The 23,566-nt window shown below is 39.5% G+C and overlaps 1 protein-coding gene across 8 annotated transcripts in view; it reads left to right on the forward strand.

The window, feature by feature from the left end:
• Window positions 1–23,566, forward strand: part of neo1a (neogenin 1a) — a 450,891-nt gene that overhangs the window by 423,959 nt on the left and 3,366 nt on the right. For 7 of the 8 annotated variants that reach the window (XM_061974877.2, XM_061974881.2, XM_061974882.2 and 4 more), the window contains 6 exons: window positions 4,031–4,166; window positions 6,254–6,498; window positions 8,715–8,807; window positions 9,802–9,972; window positions 17,579–17,866; window positions 22,170–22,306. In XM_061974877.2, coding sequence (XP_061830861.2) covers window positions 4,031–4,166; window positions 6,254–6,498; window positions 8,715–8,807; window positions 9,802–9,972; window positions 17,579–17,866; window positions 22,170–22,306 — 1,070 coding nt within the window. The remainder of the gene's footprint in view (window positions 1–4,030; window positions 4,167–6,253; window positions 6,499–8,714; window positions 8,808–9,801; window positions 9,973–17,578; window positions 17,867–22,169; window positions 22,307–23,566) is intronic. The other variant, XM_061974884.2, reaches the window with a different exon arrangement.

Genomic DNA, 23,566 nt, shown 5'->3' on the forward strand with positions numbered 1-23,566 from the left:
CACTCGAACGTACAGTAAGACTCCACTAGCCCATAGACATGCTACTGATTAGCATTAGGGATTTTACATGGCAATTACAACACCTCCAAATATGTTAATTAAACCCACAACCAAGATGCACATTACAATCAAACAGTTGGTGTGTAATACGCGGAGGTGGTTAGAGTAGCCAGAAATTGTACTCAAGTAAGAGTACTGTTACTTTAGTGATTTATTACTCAAGTAAAAGTAAGGAGTAGTCACCCAAATATTTACTTGAGTAAAAGTAAAAATTACGTTGTGAAAAAACTACTCAAGTACTGAGTAACTGATGAGTAACCTGTTCGTTTAATGATGACGGCAACAAATAATGCACAAAAACATAAAAATAGCGATGAGCAAATTTAGAGCCAGGAATATCTCTTAAGAAACTAAAACAATAATATATATTAAATAATAATACATTAACATAAAAAACATTAAGGTAAATTGAGCCACAATAACTTAACAGCACCATAGGCTCAGTAGGCAGAGATTACAAAGGAAAATAACAAGTTAGCCATTACGCAAACCATAAACTGATAGGTGTGGGCTGCACGGTGCACCTGGGAACACACTGTGCACTTCTGATTGGTGTTTCTATGCATGCGTGAGTGTGTGTGCGACTGTGCGTGTGAGTTTGTGTGTCTATGTCTGTCTATGAGGCTGCAGTGCGTTAATAAATGTCCCCACACGATGTACATTTGACAGTGATTCATAGCAGGGAAGCTAACATCAGCCTACGGTGACAGCCAAAATATCTACTAACGTTACTTACCGCGATGTGCTTCCTCAAATTTGATGTTGAGTAAGCTTAAGCTTGTTAATCATGTGACCGCCTGGCTCTGTTTGATTGGTGAATGGTAAATGGGTTGTACTTGTATAGCGCTTTTCTACCTTTCTAAGGAACTCAAAGCGCTTTGACACTATTTCCACATTCACCCATTCACACACACATTCACACACTGATGGCGGGAGCTGCCATGCACGCCGCTAACCAGGACCCATCAGGAGCAAGGGTGAAGTGTCTTGCTCAAGGACACAACAGACGTGACTAGGATGGTAGAAGGTGGGGATTGAACCAGTAACCCTCAGATTGCTGGCACGGCCACTCTCCCAACTTCGCCACGCCGTCCCCACCGTGAAACGGACTCAAACGTCACCAGTGACTGTATTTGATTGGTGAAACGCAGGCATGCGATAGATCCTACTTTGAAGGTCTGTCTGACAAACCAAAACAAACAAAGCGTGCATTAACAGATCGATAAAAATCAGTAGCGAGTAGCGAGCTGAATGTAGATAAATGATGCAAAGTAAAAGTAGCGTTTCTTTTCTATAAATATACTCAAGTAAAAGTGAAAGTATATTGCATTAAAACTACTCTTAGAAGTACAATTTATCCCAAAAGTTACTCAAGTAGATGTAACGGAGTAAATGTAGCGCGTTACTACCCACCTCTGGTAATACTTACAATACTTACAGTATAAGCACTTTTTAGGGCGCAACAAAAGACTAGATTCAGCTTAATGGCAAAGACAACTTCCTGTAGCCTATTCATTCCTGCCATCTAATGTCTTTGATTTGCAACTGCATGCAAAGTGTACTATATATATACTTGCAAATGAGACTACGAAAACAGGATACAACAAATGGACAGCACAGTTATCATTATCAGTTCACTGTTAAAGGTGCTGCCTCACAATACGAAGGTCCTGGGTTCGATCCTGCGCTCGGGATCTTTCTGTGTGGAGTTTGCATGTTCTCCCTGTGACTGCGTGGGTTCCCTCCGGGTACTCCGGCTTCCTCCCACCTCCAAAGACATGCACCTGGGGATAGGTTGATTGGCAACACTAAATTGGCCCTAGTGTGTGAATGTGAGTGTGAATGTTGTCTGTCCATCTGTGTTGGCCCTGCGATAAGGTGGCAACTTGTCCAGGGTGTACCCCGCCTTCCGCCCGATTGTAGCTGAGATAGGCTCCAGCAACCCCCGCCACCCCGCAGGGAATAAGCGGTAGAAAATGGATGGATGGATGTTAAAGGGGAACATTATCACAATTTCAGAATTGTTAAAACCATTAAAAATCAGTTCCCAGTGGCTTATTATATTTTTCAAAGTTTTTTTCAAAGTTTTACCCATCACGCAATATCCCTAAAAAAAAGCTTCAAAGTGCCTGATTTTAACCACCCGTCCATTTTCCTGTGACGTCACATAGTGAAGCCAACACAAACAAACATGGCGGAAAGAACAGCAAGCTATAGCGACATTAGCTCGGATTCAGACTCGGATTTCAGCGGCTTAAGCGATTCAACAGATTACGAATGTATTGAAACGGATGGTTGTAGTGTGGAGGCAGGTAGCGAAAACGAAATTGAAGAAGAAACTGAAGCTATTGAGCCATATCGGTTTGAATCGTATGCAAGCGAAAACGACGAAAACGACACGACAGCCAGCGACACGGGAGAAAGCGAGGACGAATTCGGCGATCGCCTTCTAACCAACGATTGGTATGTGTTTGTTTGGCATTAAAGGAAACTAACAACTATGAACTAGGTTTACAGCATATGAAATACATTTGGCAACAACATGCACTTTGAGAGTGCAGACAGCCCAATTTTCATCAATTTATATATTCTGTAGACATACCCTCATGTCAGCAGGCCAGGGAAGCTAGGGTTGATATTCTTCTCTTGATCATCTTCGGGACGGTGTGAGCCAAGACATCCAGGGGGTTTAGCTCGCTCGTCTGCGGGAACAAACTGCCGCCATTGCTTGCCGTGCTACCGAGGTCCTTTGTCCCTGAATTGCTCACACACTCCGGTAGATTCAATGGGGGTCTGGCGGCAGATTTCTTTGACTTTATCGTTGGAAATGCATCTGCTTTGAGTGTCGCAGGATATCCACACATTCTTGCCATCTCTGTCGGAGCATAGCTTTCGTCGGTAAAGTGTGCGGAACAAACGTCCAATTTCTTGCCACTTTCGCATCTTTGGGCCACTGGTGGAACTTGAATCCGTCCCTGTTTGTGTTGTTACACCCTCCGACAACACACCGACGAGGCATGATGTCTCCAAGGTACGGAAAACAGTCGAAAAAATGGAAAATAACAGAGCTGATTTGACTCGGTGTTTGAGAAAATGGCGGATTGCTTCCCGATGCGACGTCACATTGTGACGTCATCGCTCCGAGAGCGAATATTAGAAAGGCGTTTAATTCGCCAAAATTCACCCATTTAGAGTTCGGAAATCGGTTAAAAAAATATATGGTCTTTTTTCTGCAACATCAAGATATATATTGACGCTTACATAGGTCTGGTGATAATGTTCCCCTTTAAAGGTGCTGTTTGAAATATTTACACAGATGCCTAGAGGGCGCTAACTTTCCAATGTATTTTACACAGTATATACCACCCTCTCACGGCTTCTCAGACGTATTAAAGTAATCACGTACGTACATAACACATGCATGCACATTAGCTTTAGGCTTTGTTAGCTAATAATAGCAATCGGGATAGCTAACGTTGGCTGTCATTGAATGTATATTATTATCATAACAACAACATGACTGCTTCTCCTGGACGGGTTAGTGAACGCCGTAAACACCAATCATTTTTTTCGGCCCAGTAAGAATTTGCATTACAAAAACTTTGTAATTTTGAAAAATGTAGCCAATTGTCAAACAAGTTAATTGTGTTAAACCACTAATGGTGACATAAGCCAACCGGTGGTGTTCTTGTTGTATTTTTTGCTTTAATAAATGTTGCTGTGAGGAAGTTGCAAACAGCACCTTTACATTAAAAAAAATACATATTTATATATTATTAAACAATTATCCTTTATTAACACATAAACACACAGTACTGAAAGTTGGTACATTTGAGTACCGTGATCGATTCCCAGTTACCTGGAATTGGTAGATTATGAATGCAAATATAAAAGGTACCCATCCCAAGGTGTGAGGTCATGTTTGACGTTGCTATACTAATTGGAAAATAAATGTTTAAATCTTTCTCAGGCAAATCAGGGATGGGAAACAGTGAAAATCACATCTTGGTCATCGTCATCATCATCTCAGTGGGAGCGTTCACCATCATCGTGGTGGTGGTGGGGGCCTTTCTTTGCACGCGGCGCACCACATCCCACCAGAAAAAGTAAGTAAATGTCCTGCTTACTTTTTTACCTGCAGAAACATATTTATACCCCCTTAAAGTGCTCCTCACATGCTGACAGCATTGGCACCTATTTCATAGTTCTGGATCTAAAAATGAAAAATTCCTCCCAAAATTGACACAGTGGGGATTTTAGGCTTGTTTTTAACAAGTTTCAGCACATTTTGGACCACCCACTTTTTGTTTGGGCCTCAGCTTGACGTCACCTATAGAAGACTGGAGGCAATTTTATATTGCGTAGTTTGTGTTTTGGTACTATCTTCATCCCGAATCATGTCATTTTTGTGCAGAATGAGAAGGTATTGTCAAAAATGGCTGCTCGTTACATTGCCGCAGGTTGTAGCAATACAACTAAAGAAGGGGTCAGCCTGCATATAATTCCATATGATAGCAATATGAAGAAAACTATGGACCGCTACAGACGGAACAAACAATAGGAGTGTAGTTTGCAGCTATTATTTTAACAATTCTGACTTGTTGGTCAGAGTGTAGATGGGAAAAAATATAAAAGACTGAAAATTAGGCGCACCCTAAAAGGACAAAAGACTGAGTTAGAACCTGTGGAAAAACTGAGATAGAAAAGCAGATTCATTAAAAAACTAGAGAAAAGAAAGGTAAGGCGCTAGTATTCTATTTTGCTAGGGATGTCCGATAATGGCTTTTTGCCGATATCCGATATTCCGATATTGTCCAACTCTTTAATTACCGATACCGATATCAACCGATATATACAGTCGTGGAATTAACACATTATTATGCCTAATTTGGACAACCAGGTATGGTGAAGATAAGGTACTTTAAAAAAAATTAATAAAATAAAATAAGATAAATAAATTTAAAACATTTTCTTGAATAAAAAAGAAAGTAAAACAATATAAAAACAGTTACATTGAAACTAGTAATTATTGAAAATTAGTCAAATTAACTGTTAAAGGTTAGTACTATTAGTGGACCAGCAGCACGCACAATCATGTGTGCTTACGGACTGTATCCCTTGCAGACTGTATTGATATATATTGATATATAATGTAGGAACCAGAATATTAATAACAGAGAGAAACAACCCTTTTGTGTGAATGAGTGTAAATGGGGGAGGAAGGTTTTTTTGGGTTGGTGCACTAATTGTAAGTGTATCTTGTGTTTTTATGTTGATTTAATAAAAAAAAAAAAATTAAAAATAAAAAAAACGATACAGATAATTTCCGATATTACATTTTAACGCATTTATCGGCCGATAATATCGGCAGGCCGATATTATCGGCCGATAAATGACATCTCTATATTTTGCATCCTCTTCTACTGGTGTTGAGGAAATGCTGAAAGAGCATGAGAAAACACAGGCTATGGTGTCTATGTAAGTGCAAGGAAGTACAAGAATGGCGATTTTTTTTATATTTATTTTTTTGCTCCTAATGTTAACCATATCCGTTTTTTTTAGTAATAATAGACCAGAACGACAAAAGCATGTAATTAAGTGATCAAGTTATTATTTTTACATGCTGTTATCCACACTGTGTATGCGGAGAAATAGGCTCCAGTTCTGTAGACGACGTCAAGAGGGGGCGGCATATTAAAGTCTGGTGATGGAAAGAAGGCGTTCTAAGTACAGTTACTTTTCTACCCATTACTCAAAAACTAATTGATATTACGGTGAATGACTTCCAGATTCATTTCCAGGAGCAAAGAATACATAAAGAGAACTTGTTAGTTAGATTTCATCTGGCCGCTATGGGTCCTTTAAATCTCTGATTTTTTTGCTGCTTCACCCTGCTGACGTTTGGCTCAGCTTCTTACCTTTTGTTGTCCCCACGAGGCAATAAGACGCCAAAGGATTTACAGTTGCTTCACTTCGTCTGTCGAGCTCTCTAGTCGGCCGTAACTCTCGACAATGCTGAGGTCGTGGTGGTTTATGATCATACCGGAATGTGTTTTTTTTTTTTGTTCCAGTTCCCTACTGTTTGCAGCAGCCAAGTGATAAGATCACGTGGACCACACACTTTTACGGTCCTTTGGCCTCCTTGAGAACGCGAGACTGTTTCCTCCATTACTCTCCACTTTCTGTCTCACAGGAAGCGGGCGGCTTCCAAGTCCTCCAACGGCTCGCACAAATACAAGGGGAACTCCAAGGACCTGAAACCGCCCGATCTTTGGATTCACCACGAGCGGCTGGAGCTCAAACCGATGGACAAGTCGCCGGAGCCGAACCCGGTCATGACCGAAACGCCCATCCCACGCACCTCCCAGGACATCACTCCAGCTGACAGCGGCATGGACGCCAATCCTCACCTGCAGCAGAGGCGCAACTCTTATCGGGGTCAGTCTTTGGATGTTTTAGTCCGTCCCACAAGGTGTACATCTTACTGACCCAGCCATGGAGCGTGTAGTAGAGATGCGTGAGTCACGAACGAGTCGTTGTAACAAAATCGGGACTGCGTTAACCCTTATACCCTTGCTACCGCTAGGTAAATTAAAAAAATGAAAGTTAAGGTAATCACAGTTGTTTCTCTGACTGAATTTGGTACCTTTTTTGGCACCAGTCTAAGTCCGCCGGTACTACCGGGTACCGATTAAATTGAAATCAAACAGTGCCATATTTTAATACCTTTGTTAAGTCTGCAGATTCTGCACTGGCTCAAGTGTTAGGCCGGGAAGCAAGCAGTCAATCACTCGGAGCGGACTCAGACGGACTGCCTCGCGGTAATTTTTCATGCCAATCCAGCAAGGAGAAGGCGCTCAAAAGTACAGTCTTCTTCAAACTGCGCTAGCGCTATGCTAATTTACATTGGGTTTGCCATAGACATGCAGACGATTAGCATTAGCAATTTCACACGGCCGATTCCAAATTTGGTAATGAATACTACAATTAAAGATGCACGTTACAATCACACAGCTGGTGTGTAATAAGTACAATACTAACAGTATAAACACTTCGTAGGGAGTAATAAAAGAAAAGACTGGCCCATTCACCTTAATGGCAAAGACTACTTCCTGGCTAAGGCAACACACCGTAATCCATACACTACTGCCATCTACTTCTTGGAGTTGCAACTGCATGCAAAGTCTATTATGTAATACTTGCAAATGAGACTCAGAAGTGTAAGAAAACAAGATATAAAAACTTGACAGCACAGTACATTGTTAATGTTAAATTAAAAAATAATTTAAAAAAAAATATATATTTTCAACACACTCGAACACACAAGTATAAATGTTTGGTTCTCATGTGTACTGGTATTGAGTCCAGGTACGGGTAATTAGTACAGTATTGATTCAAATGTGACAGGTACCCATCCCTATTAGACCTAACACATTTGATTCTTGTCTCAAACCAACTGTCCTTTTCTGTTGGTGCCTGCAACACAAGCGCCACAAAAACAATTATTCACTCGCTCAGCCCACAATTTTCACCGATTCAGTTAATGAAGACTTGAATTTCACTGACTCACAGGTTAACGATAACTCAAGTGTTACTAACTCATATATTAATGAAGACCTGAGATTCACTGAGTCACAGGGTAATAAAGACTCAAGTTTTACTTACTTGCATTTCAACGAAGACTCGAGTTTCACTGACTGACAGGTTAATGAAAACTCTAGTTCAACCAACTCAGTTAATGAAGACTAGAGTTTCATTGACTCAGGTTAATAATCAGATTTTACTGACTTACATTTTAATGAAGATTTGAGTTTCACTGACCCACGGGTTAATGAAGACTCGTGTTTTACTGACTCACATTTTAATGACGACTCGAGTTTCACTGACTCACGTTTAAACTTGTTTCACTGATTTACGTTTTAATAAAAACTTGAATTTTACTGACTCACATTTCGATAAAAACTTGAGTTTCACAGACTTACATTTTAATGAAGACTTGAGTTTCACTGACTCACATTTTAATGAAGACTCAAGTTTCACTGACTCACGTTTTAGTGAAGATTTGATTTTCAATGACTCACAGGTTAATGGAGACTTGAGTTTAATCGACTCGCATTTTAATGAAGACTCGAGTTTCACCGACGCACATTCTAATGAAGACTCAAGTTGCACTGACTCACAGATGCTCGACCAAGCTCTGCGTTTCACTTTCAGGAACTTGTTGAGCATGTGCAAGATTCTGCGCTTGTGCTTTGTGACCAGTGAATCGAGTCCCCGATTCACTTCATTAGGTGACTAAAAGCAACTGAAAGGAATCGAGTTTGCCATCGCTGGTCTTTAGATCTTGGAAGCTAAAGGTTTTGGTAGTTTGGTGAGCCAGAGAATTCAGACGTTTCTTTTACTCATTCCCGCTGTCTGTTTTTTTGTCCTGTCAAACATTTCACGCTTGTCATACATTGTTTGTGTCACTGCTCCACTTGACTTGCATCAGAAGTGATCCAACCAATCACAGTAGCCAATAGTGCTGCGGCGCCGAATCAAAAGAGACCATTTCAACAGGTCCTCGGTCTTAAATTATTTGAAAAACAATTGCTGTCCACAAACAGCTAAGTAACGTCTCTCTCTGATTGGCTGGTTTCCACCATACTTTTTAGGCCATGAATCAGAGGACAGCATGTCTGCACTTGCAGGCCGGCGGGGGATGAGGCCTAAAATGATGATGCCTTTTGATGCACAGCCACCTCAGCGTAAGTGTGTGTGACCATGGGTGTGTGTGTGTGTGTGTGTGAATGGCTTTGTACAAAAAAACTACCGTATTTTCCAGACGATAGGGCGCACTAATAACTAAAGTTCCTTGGGTGAATAATGTAAACTCACTACACCGGTATGTTTTAGCACTTTCATGGCGAGTTTACTGACAGATATACGTAAGAACTTTACACTACTTTATATTAGAAATGGCAACAGCGGAGGATGAATGTCCCATAACAAGAAGATAGAGAAAAAGAAGAAGCTTATCGACTACGGTGTCTGCACAGACTACAAGGGCGGACACGCACACATTTTCAGGACTTATGCAGATCCCAAATACACATCAACAGGCACCAGAAGGTAAGAAAAGTTGCGTTTGCATAATATTGCGAAACAAAACGCCAGATAATATGTCTTACCTTATACACACACCATAATAATACCCGTATGTTGAAGCACAGTACAATCCATCAAGCGGTGCGGCTTCATAGCTTACCAAAGTCGTACTAAAACATTTTGATAGATTTTTGAGCATCGGGTGTAATGTTCTATATTTTCGATGGAATATAGAACATTTTGGTGTTGTTTACTTGAGTCATATTGCAGTCTACACATATCTCTTATGTGTGACTGCCATCTACTGGTCACACTTATCATTTCACCATGTACCAAATAAAATAGCTTCGAGGTCGGTAAGCATAACCAACATTATTCCGTACATTAGGCGCCCCGGGTTATAAGGCGCACTGTTGAGTTTTGAGAAAATGAAAGGATTTTAAGTGCGCCTTATAGTCCGAAAAATACGGTACATATTTGAGCACAAATATATTTAACTAATTGTGCTGGGATACTTTTTTGTTGGTTTTGCTGTATTATTTTTCTGGAGTGTGTTTGAATTGCTTGTGTGTGAGCAGCAGTGCATCGACATCCTTCATCGTCATGCTCATGATATCTTTTTGTGTGTGCATCCATGTCCATTTTCATCCACAGCTGTAATTAGTGCTCATCCCATCCATTCCCTTGATAACCATCAGCACCATTATCACATGGGCAGCCTGGCGTCGCCAACACGCAGCTACCTCTACCACCAAGGCGGCGGGCACCCCCGCCCACATGCCTGTGCCACCCCCATCTCCCATCTAAACAGAGTGGACTCCACAGGTGAGACCCTGCCTCCTGCTGTACAGGGGAGTAATTAAAAAAGAAGACAACGCAGTCAATCATTGAAATTCTAAATCACGTTTCCAATTCAACCTACCGGTAGTCCACTTTATTTTTAAAAAAACAACAATAAAAGTTTCACAAAGGGCTGCACAGGAGTTAAAACACACATTTATAAGCAGAATAAAACTAAGGAGAGTCAATTTTATAAAACATTTTCCGTATTTTCCGGACCATAGGGCGCACCGGATTATAAGGCGCACTGCCGATGAATGGTCTATTTTCTATCTTTTTTCATATATAAGGCGCACCGGACTATAGGGCACATTTAGGGAGTCATATTATTTTTTTGTAAATTGAAAACACCATCTTGTGGTCTACATAACATGTAATGGTGGTTCTTTGGTCAAAATGTTGCATAGATTCTGTTTTACAGATCATCTTCAAGCCGCTTTCTGACAGTCGCTTCAGGATGCGCCGTTTTGTGGGCGGTCTTATTTACGTGGCTCACCTTCGGCAGCGTCTTCTCCCCGTCATCTTTGTTGTAGCGGTGTAGCGTGGAAGAAGTGTCAAAAGATGGAGCTAACGGTTTAAATTACATTCCTGACTTTACTTAAATCAAATCGAATGTGTCCCGTGAAAAACCGTCCGACCGGAACTAAAGATCCTTGGATGAATAATGTAAACTCACCATACCGGTATGTTTTATGGCTTTCATGGCGAGTTTACTGACAGATATAAGTAAGAACTTTATACTACTTTATATCAGAAATAGCAACAGTGGAGGATGAATGTCCCATAAGAAGAAGATAGAGAAAAAGAAGAAGCTTATCGACTACGGTGTCGGCATGGACTACAAAGGCGCGGACGCGCGCAATTTTTCAGGATTTATGCAGATCTCAAATACAGATCAGCAGGTACCAGAAGGTAAGAAAAGTTGCTTTTGCATAATATTGTGAAGCAAAACGCCAGATAATGTCTTACCTTATACACACACCATAATAATACTCGCATGTTGAAGCACAGTACAATCCATCAAGCTGTGCGGCTTCATAGCTTACCAAAGTCGTACTAAAACATTTTGTTAGATTTTTGAGCGCCGTGTGTAATGTTCTATATTTTCAATGGAACATATAAAATGTTGGTGTTGTTTACTTGAGTTATATTGCAGTTTACACGTATCTCTTATGTGTGACTGCCATCTACTGATCACAGTTATCATTTCACCATGTACCAAATAAAATAGCTTCAAGGTCAGTAGTCAAAGCCAGAATTATTCCGTACATTAGGCGCACCGGGTTATTAGGCGCACTGTCGAGTTTTGAGGAGAAAAAAAAGGATTTTATGTGCGCCTTATAGTCCGAAAAATACGGTAACTATAAAGAGAATAAATACATAAAAGAAAAGAAAATACACTAAAATCACCCAACTCTCATGCTGGTTTAAAAGCCAAGGAGTAAAAAGATGTTTTAAGACGTCATTTAAAAGTCATTAAAGAGGCAGCCGTCCGAATAGCAAAATAAATATTGTTCCAAAGTTTTGGAGCCACACCAGAAAATGCATGATCCCCTCTGGATTTTTTTAAACAGGTTTTTGGGAAGACATGAAGAAATAGACCTTGTGGGGGGTGTAGATTTTTAAAAGATCTGACATATATTGTGGCGCTAATCCGTTAAGAGATTTAAAAACAAACAATACAATTTTAAGACGAATTCTAAAATGAACTGGGAGCCAGTGAAGGGATGCTAAAATGGGTGTAATGTGTTCATGTTTTTTTGTGCCAGTTAAAAGGCGAGGAGTAGGAAGAAGCGAAGCTTAATCAAACCTACCCCTTTCCCACTTCAGAGCGTTTACAAATATATATAATCATTTACTGACCTTTTTATATAATAAAAATAACATCTATGAATTAGTATACACAACAGTTTTGTAATATTTAATTAATTAATTCAGTCATTATTAACATACTGAGATGAAGAATGTCTTATTTGCAATAAGGTTGGAAATATTTCTCATAATTCTTCTTCTTTGTACTTTGTAAGCACTATTATTTTGAACAACCTCTTGAACTGGATCATATGAGTACAATTTTTAACTTCTTTACTTAATCCATTCCATAATTTAATTCCACATACTGATATGCTAAAAGTTCTAAGTGTTGTACGTGCATATAAATGTTTTGAATTGTTTTTTCCTCTAAGGCATCAGGGGGTGAGGATTTAGTTTCACTTTTGAGTCAAATAGAATTGTTGTTAAAATTTAAGGTTATAAAGTTTACCGCCAACCATGCCTTTATGTCTTTATGCCAATTTAAAAGGGATTTTAAACTTGCGTCACTTTTCTTTTTTTAGAAAGCCATAGACTTTCGTATCATCTTTATGCAGATGATACGATATATTGTATGTTATTACAATGTGTTGCATGGGCAGGATGTACACTGAAAACAGGATTGGTCCTAGGATTGAGCCTTGAGGGACACCACAGGACAAGGGAGCACAAGCTGAAGCCGAATCATCAATTTGGATCTTAAAAGTTCTACGGTATTTGTCAGATATGAGCTGTGCCTCTTAAACCCTCACCTTGTCCAAGGGAATAATGAGGGTTGTGTAAAATGCAGCAGTTGGATTAAAAATAATAAAAATGGCAGAATCACCAGAATCAGTGGATATTAAAAGGTTATTTAAAACCCTTAAAAGTGCAAAATCGGTGCTACGAAAGGTTTTAAAACCGGACAGAAAAACATCAAGAATAGCGTGCAAATCACGATAAGACTGTAATTGTAAAAGCACCGCTTTCTCTGAAATCTTTGAACTAAAAAGAAGTTTCGGAATGGGTCTAAAATTTTATAAAAATAGACGGATCTAAGTTTGGCTTCTTTGGCAGAGGTTACACAACTGCTTGCTTAATATAATTTGGGACAGTCCCTTTCATGTTTTTCTGGTTAATTGATTCCGTAACATCCACCATCAACGATGCAGTTAAAAATGTGCGCAGTCTTTCGGCTGCAGCTGTTCTTAGAGTCCAGTTGATCAGATGAAGGGAAGTGGAAATAGTGGACAACAACATATGGCCCGATTACAGAAGCCATATTTGCATTTTGTGTTGTCTTTATAAGCAAAGTATGTTTTCCATCACTTTGTTGTCCTTTCAGTACATGTTTTTCTGTATTTGTGGCCATAATTTTTTACTCCAGAATACATTACTTCTTCTAAGGTTTTTTTCTCTTTATTTTTAAAAAACTGTAGTTACATTTTTTTATTTACATTGTTTTACAGGTGTACAACACACTGGACAATTCTTCAAAGCAAAGTGGACAAAAAGTGCTTAAAATCTTAAAAGGCTTAAAAATATCTTCAACTTTAGCCATAAACAAACAAAAAAAACATGTAATGTTGTTTCAACCCTTTAAAGGCCTTTGTATCAAATGATCATTTTGGTTAAATAATAATTTGTATAAATGTGCATAATATTAGTTATTTTATTGATTTTAAACCTGTGACATTATCTAATCAAAATGCCTTTAAAAGAGTAAACAATAAATAAATAAAAACATGTTTGATATTTTTGTTTACAACTGAAGAGTATTGAGACATTTGAACAAAAAAAAAGAATCCAAAAATGTTTTTACGCCCTTCAAAACTTAAGGACTTGTATTGTCCTGTTTGGCTTTAAAGATAATTAAACTTAATGTTCCCAAAGGGTTTAAATGGTTAATATTGTTAAATCAAGCAGTTTTCCCTCACCACTTAAGTCGTGCTTCAAATATTTTGGCAGATTTTTGGGGGATATTTCTTTAAGCATATTTTTAAAAATGGTCCTAAATTAAGCCTTTTCAAGCATAAACATGTTAAATTAACAAAAAAATTAATTTCTACATTAGTATTGGCCACTAGAGTAGATCAAACCACTCAGAGCACACTGTTTAGTATCGTGGCAAGTGATTGGCTCAACCTCAGGAAGCATTATTATATTGGATTAAAAGAGTGTAAATGTGACTAAAGGGTGTTATTTCATGTCTAGAGGGGTCTCACAAATTGTAAAAATGTATTTATTTTTGTATGCTCTATCATTATTTTATTATAATTAATGATGAAATTCATATATTACGGTCAGGTTCGGAACCAATTAAAAGTGATGAACAGGGTATACTCTTTTAAAATGTATTCAGGGTGGTTTAATTGTACTGACTATAAGGCTACATTTTATTAAACTTGAAAGGATTATTACTAATGAGTCCAAGACAAAATAAGTGTTTTCAAATGAATATTTTGTAAATCCTTTGTGTAATCCAGCATTATCCATACTTTCTATTTGAAATGTTGCACCACTTGTTCACCCTCGCTCATAAAGACATTATAACGTCAATGGTCTGCCAGAGAATAAGAAGACTGAGCGCGAGGGATCAGTGTTGCTAACTCAGCGACACCCTCGCTATTTTTAGAAAGTATTCAAAAAGATGCAACAAAAAAAAATATTTGTAGTTGTAAACAAATTTATTTTGCTATTCATGTTTTTTTACTTACTTTTTCCAAATATGTAATGGCCAATTACAGTATGCAAATTTTACAATTCAACGAAGATGAAGAAAAGGTTTTGCATAATAGATCCCGTTAGTCGATGTAACAAACAATCAAAATACCGGCATTGTCTAAAATGTAAGTTCTCATTAAGTTCATATTAGACTAAGATTTAATGTCAATGCAATTAATCAATATTGATTTAAGATTAAGAATCTAAAACAGCAGAGTTTTTGTTTTGCACATTTTTGTTGTATGTATGTTTTGTTGCATTTACCAGAGATTTTGTGTTATTTCACTTTAAATGTATTAAACAGTAAAAATGTAAATAGTTACATTAGTTTTTGTGGGTTGTAATTGTTTAGTTTTTTACACAATGTAGAGTTAATGAAAGCACTTTTTTTTTTAAATCATAATTCATGTTATTTGTGTTAGTATTTGTTGTAGCCCATAATTTTACATATTGTTGGTACCGGTAATTGATTCAAGCAACAGCAAGAACATTTATATTGTTGTAAAAAAGTCATTTGAGAGTCGATTCTTCACACTGAGCCGAGTCGAAAGAGTGGGATCAATATAAAGAGTTGAACATCCCATCGCAGTCCCCTAGGAAACACTGTCATCTGTTGGATTAATAGTAGACATGAAGCAGCTTGTTTATTATTGTCTCTCAGCGTATTCTACTCATATAAATATTATTGTAAAATGTATTATTGGATATAACACCAATTTATTGATTAGTCACCTCTAACAAAGTTGTGTTTAGATATCTTAGCACGGGGGTGTCCAAAGTGCCGCATATTGCCGAATTAAATTAAAAAAAAAAAAAAAACAACACTAAAAATTTAAGGGAAAAAAAGCAAAAACAACTACCGTATTTTCCACACTATAAGGCGCACCAGATTATAAAGCGCACCTTCAATGAATGGCCTATTTTAAAACGTTGTTCATATATAAGGCGCACCGCATTATAAGGCGCATCGCATTATAAGGGGCATAGAATAGACACTGCAGGGGTTACTGTATGCATCCCGTAGTTGCGAGACCTGTTGTGGCTCAATATTGGTCCATATATAAGGCGCACCGGATTATAAGGCGTACTGTCAGCTTTTGAGAAAATTGGAGGTTTTTAGGTGTGCCTTATAGTGCGGAAAATACGGTAATGTAATGAGAAAAACCTGAAATTGTGATAACTAATAATCATATGTTTAGCCACCTATAACACAATGGTGACAACGTTAAATAATTATGTATTGCATCTGTTTATAGCAATATTTTTTTTTTCAAAATATGTAATGTTTTAAATTTTACATTTTCGGTATGCGGCCCCTCTGTGGAAAAAGTTTGGACACCCCTGATTTAGCATACATTGACCTTTAATAGTATATATATTGATCTTTAAAGGGGAACATTATCACCAGACCTATGTAAGCGTCAATATATACCTTGATGTTGCAGAAAAAAGACCATATATTTTTTTAACCGATTTCCGAACTCTAAATGGGTGAATTTTGGCGAATTAAACGCCTTTCTATTATTCGCTCTCGGAGCGATGACGTCACGTTGTGACGTCACATCGGGAAGCAATCCGCCATTTTCTCACTTTCGTCGGTGTGTTGTCGGAGGGTGTAACAACACGAACAGGGACGGATTCAAGTTGCACCAGTGGCCCAAAGATGCGAAAGTGGCAAGAAATTGGACGAAATTTGTTCAAAATACGAGGCTGTGGGGAAAGCTGACGAAATGGTCAGTCGTTTGTTCCGCACACTTTACCGACGAAAGCTATGCTACGACAGAGATGGCAAGAATGTGTGGATATCCTGCGACACTCAAAGCAGATGCTGACATCAACTCCAAAACTGGACAGATCAGCTTTCAGGAAAAGAGAGCGGATGAGGGTATGTCTACAGAATATATTAATTGATGAAAACTTTATTCATTACTCGCAGTTTTACGTAAATTATTACCGGTATACATAAACTGTGTTTACCAATAATTTAGCTTAAAAACATTTATTTTTTTCAATCATTCGAGTACATTCGGGTAGTCTTGTGTAATGCAGTATTTTGTGTCTATTTAGGTATGGTTAACCTGAGTGCTGAAATCGTGGAAAAATATATGTTCTTAGCGCGCCTGAAATGGGCTGTCTGCACTCTCAAAGTGCATGTTGTAGCCAAATGTATTTCATATGCTGTAAACCTAGTTCATAGTTGTTAGTTTCCTTTAATGCCAAACAAACACATACCAATCGTTGGTTAGAAGGCGATCGCCGAATTCGTCCTCGCTTTCTCCCGTGTCGCTGGCTGTCGTGTCGTTTTCGTCGGTTTCGCTTGCATACGGTTCAAACCGATATGGCTCAATAGCTTCAGTTTCTTCTTCAATTTCGTTTTCGCTACCTGCCTCCACACTACAACCATCCGTTTCAATACATGCGTAATCTGTTGAATCGCTTAAAGCCGCTGAAATCCGAGTCTGAATCCGAGCTAATGTCGCTATTCCTTGCTGTTCTACCCGCCATGTTTGTTTGTATTGGCATCACTATGTGACGTCACAGGAAAATGGACGGGTGTATATAACGATGGTTAAAATCAGGCACTTTGAAGCTTTTTTTAGGGATATTGCGTGATGGGTAAAATTTTGAAAAAAACTTCGAAAAATAAAATAAGTCACTGGGAACTGATTTTTAATGGTTTCAACCCTTCTGAAATTGTGATAATGTTCCCCTTTAATACACAATTTAATTTTTCTTTTTATAAAGTTAAAAAGTTAAAGTACCCATGATTGTCACACACACACGAGGTGTGGCAAAATTATTCTCTGCATTTGACCCATCACCTTTGATCACCCCCTGGGAGGTGAGGGGAGCAGTGAGCAGCAGCAGTGGCCACGCCCGGGAATCATTTTTGGTGATTTAACCCCCAATTCCAACCCTTGATGCTGAGTGTCAAGCAGGGAGGTAATGGGTCCCATTTTTATAGTCTTTGGTATAACTCGGCCGGTTATGCGTCACTCACTGGACTAACTTGGGACCCCCTGTAGTGAGGCGACTGGAGTTCATGTCTCTCCCCTCACCCTCTTCTCTCCTCCAGAGTCCGTGAGGAACACGCCTTGCTCCGAGCCCCTTCCGCCGGCCGCCTCGTCCTCGCAGGCCTCCTGCCCCTCAGAGATCCTGGTGGACCCCGAGGGCAGCTACCACGGCTCCACCACCACAGAGGAGGAGTCGTGCTACACCAGCAACCTGCCCCCCCTGCGCTCAGCCCACCCCCACGCTCACGCCCACCCTCTGAAGAGCTTCGCGGTCCCCGCCATCCCGGCGACCGGTCACCCCTCCTTTGAGTCCTCTGCCCTGCCCAGCACGCCCCTGCTGGCCCAGACTGGTGAGCACTGCGTTCACTCCCTTGTACACTTGCCAGTCAGATGCATGGTGGTGGTCTACAACCATGCATTTGTGGTTATCTTTATAAAGAGAGCGTTATATAAACCTTTATATATAAACTTAATTGGTTCTTGAACAGGGCTTTTAAAAAGAAAAGTTTGCAAAAAGGCTAAAAAAAAAACATGTAAAATGCACTTTGAGTATTGATTGATTGATTGAGACTTTTATTAGTAGGTTGCACAGTGAAGTACATATTCCGTACAATTGACCACTAAATGGTAACACCCGAATAAGTTTTTCAACTTGTTTAAGTCGGGGTCCACTTAAATTGATTCATGATACAGATGTATACTATCAGATATATACTATCATCATAATACAGTCATCACACAAGATACTCACATTGAATTCCAGTAGCTAACGACTGAATAAGCACTGGAGGTCCATCAGCCCGCCCACAATGGATGTGCTGCCGGCCACCAAAATGGCTGCACTCTGAGGCACACAATTGTGGATGAAACATTTGTACGTGGAGACAAGGTTTGTACGCCAAAGCATATTTTTATTTAATCTGTGCTTCGTAAATCGAGGTTCCACTGTGCTATAAAAAATGTGAATTTTTAACGATCTAACGATTCAATCCCATTCCCGGGGTGACTTTTCGATTCAGAATCGATTCTCCACTCAACACGATTATCGATTCAAACCGAATCTCGCAATGTAGTATTCTGGTATAACAATTAAAATTCAACTTTTTAAAAAACGGTTAGAAAAGCATGGCCATAAAATTTATTTTTAATAATGGATGCTAAATAGTTTTTTTTTTGGTTTCTTTTTTTTAATAGATTTTTAAAAATGATGAATCGATTTAGAATTGCGATGAACAGTGTTGGGTTAGTTAATGAAAACCAGTAACTAGTTACTTTATTTCAAAAGTAACTCAGTTACTAACTCAGTTACTTACACCAAAAAGTAATGCGTTACTGTGAAAAGTAACCATTTAGTTACTTTTTTTTTTTCTTCCTTTTTTTTTTTAAAAGCTCCCATTAATGCCCTTTTAGCCTTCATTTCAGTACTGTTATTGCACTGGAGAATAATACAATCTGTTGATCAACTTGACATGCATTTGCATCACTGAACTCTGCTAAGCAATGTGGTCTACATACAACACACAAAGACAAAGATATGTTTCAAAGGGCCGATTTGTTTCAGGCCAGAACAAATTGACTAAACTATTTTAAATAGCTGCAACATAACATACATAAGTAACAAACAGCATAATAACAACATAGCTGTAAACCTGGCTTCACCGAAGGAAGGCACACGTGACATACACAAAGCCTAACCAGGCAGATTGGAATTGTTGTTTTGGGCAGTTGACGGGATCTTTGATCCAAGACACAACTTATATTTAACTAAAATGTTCTTTTCTTTGTGCTCGACAAAAGAAAAGAAGTGAGAATATCTCATACTTGCCAACCTATAACCCATAATCACGTTTCATCAAACATATATTAACGTTGTTGCCCTAGGGTAAACTGGGTGTAACACATGGCACACTGACAAAGCTTAACCTATAGTTACTATAACAATCTACAAGGTTAATGTAGGTTGCTTCTCTTTCTCCCCCTCCATTTTTCTGCATTCTTTCGTATCTCAAGTTATCATTACATATATGTATTGTTGCATTTGAACAACTGTATTGTTGATAATAAAGGTAAAGTATTGGTAGTGTTCTTTATCAATAGCGCTATTTCTATTGGTATTTGTATTGATCCATTTGTAGTGTAATAATGCTCATTGTCATTTCTGTATTATTTTTTATTTTTTGCTAACTGCTTATTTGCTATTACTTTTACCATCATATTTGTACATGTCGTATTTGCTGATGTTGCTCTATTGTTGTTGTTGTTGTTGTTGTTGTTTGCTGTTGTTGTTTTTGTCTCTCTGTCTAATCCCCCTCTTGTACCCTCTGTCTTCTTTTTTTTATCTTTCTATCCCCTCCTGCTCCGGCCCGGCTGCACTAAATGATAATATAAATACATTTAATAAAGTCAAATACAAATAAGGCAACAAGAGAAGTATCCTACACTTCTCTTTTGTAAATTAAATCTGAACAGCCGACATGGGCATCTACATCAACTATATGATTTGCCTGAGAAGCTGGACAGGACACACACAAAAAAAATAAAAAATACTTGCCAACCCTCCCGAATTTCAGTGCCTCTCCCCGGGACAACCATTCTCCCGAATTTCTACCGATTTCCAGCCGGACTTAAGGCACGCCCCCTCCAGGTCCGTGCGGACCTGAGTGAGGACAGCCTGTCGTCACGTCCGCTTGGCCAACCAAAAAGTAACCACAGAACACTATAGTGTTCTATGGTTACTTTTTGGTTGGCCAACGGTTTACGTTGTATGGCGCAACCCCCCCCCCCCCCCCCCCCCCCCCCCTTCACCTCCCCTCCCCACATCCAGACACACACACAGAGCGTGCCTCCGCTTGTGACACTAGAGATTCAGAAGGACGACACCGCACCGCAGATCTTCTGTTTCTAGCCGATACTACATAAAAAATAACGCAGTAACGCATCATGTAGTAACGGTAACTAAGTTACTGAATATGAAAAATAACGCGTTAGATTACTAGTTACCGCCGAAACTAACTTTGTAACGCGTTATTCCCAACACTGGCGATGAATAAGAATCGTGATTCGGATGTGAATCGGTTTATTTTGTGCAGCAATCGCAGCAGGCACAAGACATTGAAACAACCTTAAAAACTTGTTGCATTAGGTCCTGACGTTGAGCAACTCAAACATAATGTTGGAACAACGAGCTTTTTGACAACGTTTAATCAATGTTGGGTTCTGACGTGGATTTGACCTTTGAATTTTGGTCATTTCCCAACCGGTATTCTACAACTCAAAAACAACGTTGAAACGACATGCTTTTTCCATCCATCCATCCATTTTCTACCGCTTGTCCCTTTTGGGGTCGCGGGGGGTGCTGGAGCCTATCTCAGCTGCATTCGGGCGGAAGGCGGGGTACGCCCTGGACAAGTCGCCACCTCATGCTTTTTGACAACTTTTAATCAATGTTGGGTTCTGACGTTGATTAGACCATTGAATTTTGGTCATTTCCCAACCAATATTCTACAACACAAAGACAACATGCTTTTTGACGTTTATTCAATGTCAGGTTGTGACGTTGATTGGACCATTGAAATTTGGTCATTTCAACGTGGATCCAACATTGGACATCAAGGTTGTCTCAGTTTACAAAAACAACTATTTTGCAACGTTGTTTAGAAGTTAGTTTTGAAGAACATTTATGTATAATCAACATTGTATCAATGTCTTGTGCCTGCTGGGCTAGTAGTCAGTGTACAGCTTGGAAGGTAGTTAATATTTACTTTCCACTCAAAATAACACTGAGCAATATTGCGGTGGTCGTGGTAACAACAACAATACAACATGACTAGAGATGTCTGATAATGATATTCCAACTCTTAATTACCGATTCCGATATCAACCGATACCAATATATATATGGAATTAACACATTATTATGCCTAATTTTGTTGTGATGCCCCCGCTGGATGCATTAAACAATGTAACAAAATTTTCCAAAATAAATGAACTCAACTGATTTGGGGGGGTGGGGGCAGCGAGGGGTGTATATTGTAGCGTCCCGGAAGAGTTAGTGCTGCAAGGGGTTCTGGGTATTTGTTCTGTTGTGTTTATGTTGTGTTACGGTGCGGATGTTCTCCCGAAATGTGTTTGTCATTCTTGTTTGGTGTGGGTTCACAGTGTGGCGCATATTTGTAACAGTGTTAAAGTTGTTTATACGGCCACCCTCAGTGTGACCTGTATGGCTGTTGACCAAGTATGCATTGCATTCACTTGTGTGTGTGAAAAGCCGTAAATATTATGTGAGTGGGCCGGCACGCAAATGCAGTGCCTTTAAGGCACGCCCCCGATATTGTTGTCTGGTTGGAAATCGGGAGAAATTCGGGAGAATGGTTGCCCTGGGAGATTTTCGGGAGGGGCACTGAAATTCGGGAGTGTTGGCAAGTATGACTGGGAAATGCAACTGCTCTGTACTTCTCCCTTCGTCCGTATACCACTCCGTACAGATGCGTTTTAAAAAGTCATAAATTTAACTTTTTGAAACCGATACCGATAATTTACGATATTACATTTTAAAGCATTTATCGGCCGATAATATCGGCAGTCCGATATTATCGGACATCTCTAAACATGACGTTCAGTAACATCCTGCATTGGTGTCTTGGTGTGATTCAGGTCCCCCCACGCACCCCCATGTGGTCAAAACAGCCTGCATCGGCACTCTGGGAAGGACTCGAACTCCGATGATCGTCACTGTGCCCAACGCCCCGGACGTCCCAGAGACCAGCAAGATGCTTGAGGACGTAGATAGCGTGAGTATAGCGTGGCGCCCCCCCGTCCCCCACTGGCCGGTTATTGTAGTGCAGTCAGGTGTTGCCGCCTCGTCTGATTAAAAATGGCTGTGTTTTAATTTGTTCGCTTCTGTCAGTACAATTCATTATGTATACAGCGTGAAGGTTTTAGCTACATAGGCGACATTCTCTGTGGAGCGCCGCATGAAGGAGGGGGGGAAACAAAGCTCGAAACACGGTATACTATACCACGTGAAATATCAGAAATTCCAATCATAATATTGACTACATTGCATTTCACTGTACTTCACAGTGTGAGCATACTTATGGATTCAAAATGTTGAAGTTTAAGTATGGTAGTCTCACCCTCTATTTTTAGGCCCTTTTTCCCACAGCATGTTCCTGTAAAAAAAAAAAAAAAAAAAACATCCCGTATTGGCTGAAAAAACAGCTTCTGCACCACATCCTGTAGCCCGTAAAATCAAACCGCTTCAAAATAAAAGTGCAAAATAACACATTTGCGCCACAGTCGGCAGTCTTTCCACCAGCACGCACACACACACACATGTTGGGTTATATTTTGTCATTACCAACATTATTTCATACTAGTTTTAAGTCTTACTGTATGTTATTATACGCTTACACTATGCTTTTATTGTGAAATAACTTTCATGTGCAACTGATTCATTCTTACTGCTTTGTTTACCTTGCAGTACAAGTTAGCACTTACTGTAGAAGTACATTGAAGCAGTACACTGTAGAATTACACTGTAGACGTACACTACAGCAGTACACTGTAGAAGTACACTGTAGCAGTACACTGTAGAAGTACACTGTAGCAGTACACTGCAGAAGTACACTATATAAGTACACTGTATAAGTACACTGTAGCAGTACACTGTAGAAGTAGACGGTAGGAGTACACGGTAGAAGTACACGGTAGCAGTACACTGTAGAAGTACACTGTAGAAGTACACTGTAGAGGTACACTGTAGAAGTAGATGGTAGGAGTACACTGTAGAAGGACACTGTATAAGTGCATTGCAGCAGTACACTGTAGAGGTACACTGTAGAAGTACACTGTAGCAGTACAGTGTAGAAGTACACTGTAGAGGTAGACGGTAGGAGTACACTGTAGAAGTACACTGTAGCAGTACACTGTAGAAATACGCTGTAGAAGTAGACGGTAGGAGTACACTGTAGAAGTACATTGTAGCAGTACACTGTAGAAGTACACTGTAGCGGTACACTGCAGCAGTACACTGCAGCAGTACACTGTAG

The sequence above is a fragment of the Nerophis lumbriciformis genome, linkage group LG15 (genome assembly GCF_033978685.3).
Source record: "Nerophis lumbriciformis linkage group LG15, RoL_Nlum_v2.1, whole genome shotgun sequence".
Lineage (NCBI taxonomy): Eukaryota > Metazoa > Chordata > Actinopteri > Syngnathiformes > Syngnathidae > Nerophis > Nerophis lumbriciformis.